The following is a 1,582-nucleotide window of genomic DNA, read 5'->3' on the forward strand; positions in this document are numbered from 1 at the left end:
TCTGACCTTTCCAGCAAGCCCTTAAGACTTCAATAAGGGAAGGATTTCTTCACAGTGGTAGCTTTTCTGGCCCTAAGTAGAAGGTTTAAGGTTGCTGCAAGCAGTACCTGATTGATAAGCCTTGTCTCACTCAACTTTCACAAGAATAATTATATTTCAACATATTTAATGTCAGATGTCCAAATGCAAATGATATTAAAATTGCCTACATGGACCAGGACAAAGTTGTCAACTTCTACACTAGACTGTTTCCTGTCCGGAAAAAGTCCTCTCTCTACCTTCTTTCTCAGGAGTGTCCTGCATGGCTCTCTGCAGAAGCATCTTCAGAGTCTGCCTCTGGAATCGACAATGCCTAATGGAGCCAACAAGGAAGTAAATAATGGGGTTGGCACAGCTGTTAACACAGGATAGGAACATTGTCATTTCAAAAGCATGGCAAAGGAAAACTCTACGAACACCCTTGACCCAAACTAAGAGGAACCAGTAGATACCATAGGACAAACCGAAGAGCAGGAAGACCAGCACTGTGAGAGCAATGGTCACATACAGCCTAGTAACATGAATCCTGTGTGAGCCACAGAAGACCCTGAGCATCAGGGTCAGGCTGGACCCTGAGAGGACCACAAGTAGAACAATTAACCAAGCAAAAATGATGAAACTTAATTTCTTACACGAAGCAAAAGTATAAGCAGAGTCATCAAAGAAGGTACCACATGCCTTGCCTTCCAGGAGGCTCAATATCAGGGACAAGGCCCATAGCAAGGCACATATGACAGCTGATGTGTGTCTTGGTCTTTGACAGCGGTACCATATAGGCCACAGGGCAGACAGGCAGCGCTCAGTGCTAATGGCACTGAGCATGCTTAGACTTGCCAAATAAGCACAATTTAACACCATATCCAAATACATGGGCAAATCAATAACTCTTATATGGACATAACTAAGTATTTTGTCCAGGGAATACAGAGTCGGAAAGCATAGGAAAAGGAAGTCAGCCCCAGCCAGGTTGAGGATGTAGACAGAGAACGCATTCCTTCGCATGTGAAAGCCCAGGAGCCACAACACTAACGCATTTCCTGCCACACCAACCAGGGCAACGATCACTATGAGAATATTCAGGGTATAGAACATTGTGGCACAGTATAAAGGTTGATTGTAGTCACTTTTATTCATTGCTGTGTCATTAGCCATCCAGACTGGGGTGCTTAGTTGCATGTTTGCGAATTCTTCACTAGTGTTCCTGAAATGAAAAAAAAGAGGACATGAACACACACTGTATACTCTCTGAAACCCTTCCTCCAACCCGACTCTGTGGGAATAACTGACCTTGGCTCACAAAGAGGAGGAAACAGCTTACATAAATTAAGTCATTTGTCAAATTTTAAAATTTCTTGAAGATTTTGCTGACTTGGGCTATGAGGTGATTTGAAAGAAAATGGCTCCCATGGGGGGGCAGCACTATTAGGGTTGTGGCTTTGTTGGAGTAGGTGTGGCTTTGTTAGAGAAAATATGTCCTTCTTGGGATGGGATTTGTGGTCTCCTCTGCTCAATCTATGTTCAGTGTAGGGCACTGTTCACTTCC

General features: G+C 43.7%; 1 protein-coding gene across 1 annotated transcript; it reads right to left on the reverse strand.

Annotated features, from left to right (window-relative positions):
* Positions 1 to 240: 240 nt before the first annotated feature.
* On the reverse strand, positions 241 to 1,215 carry LOC101829643 (mas-related G-protein coupled receptor member B4-like). The gene has a single exon (XM_040733362.1). It carries the CDS (start codon positions 1,213 to 1,215, stop codon positions 241 to 243), a length of 975 nt encoding a protein of 324 aa, XP_040589296.1.
* Positions 1,216 to 1,582: the final 367 nt, after the last annotated feature.

Source organism: Mesocricetus auratus, unplaced genomic scaffold (assembly GCF_017639785.1).
Source record: "Mesocricetus auratus isolate SY011 unplaced genomic scaffold, BCM_Maur_2.0 Super-Scaffold_100030, whole genome shotgun sequence".
NCBI classification, from domain to species: Eukaryota; Metazoa; Chordata; class Mammalia; order Rodentia; family Cricetidae; genus Mesocricetus; species Mesocricetus auratus.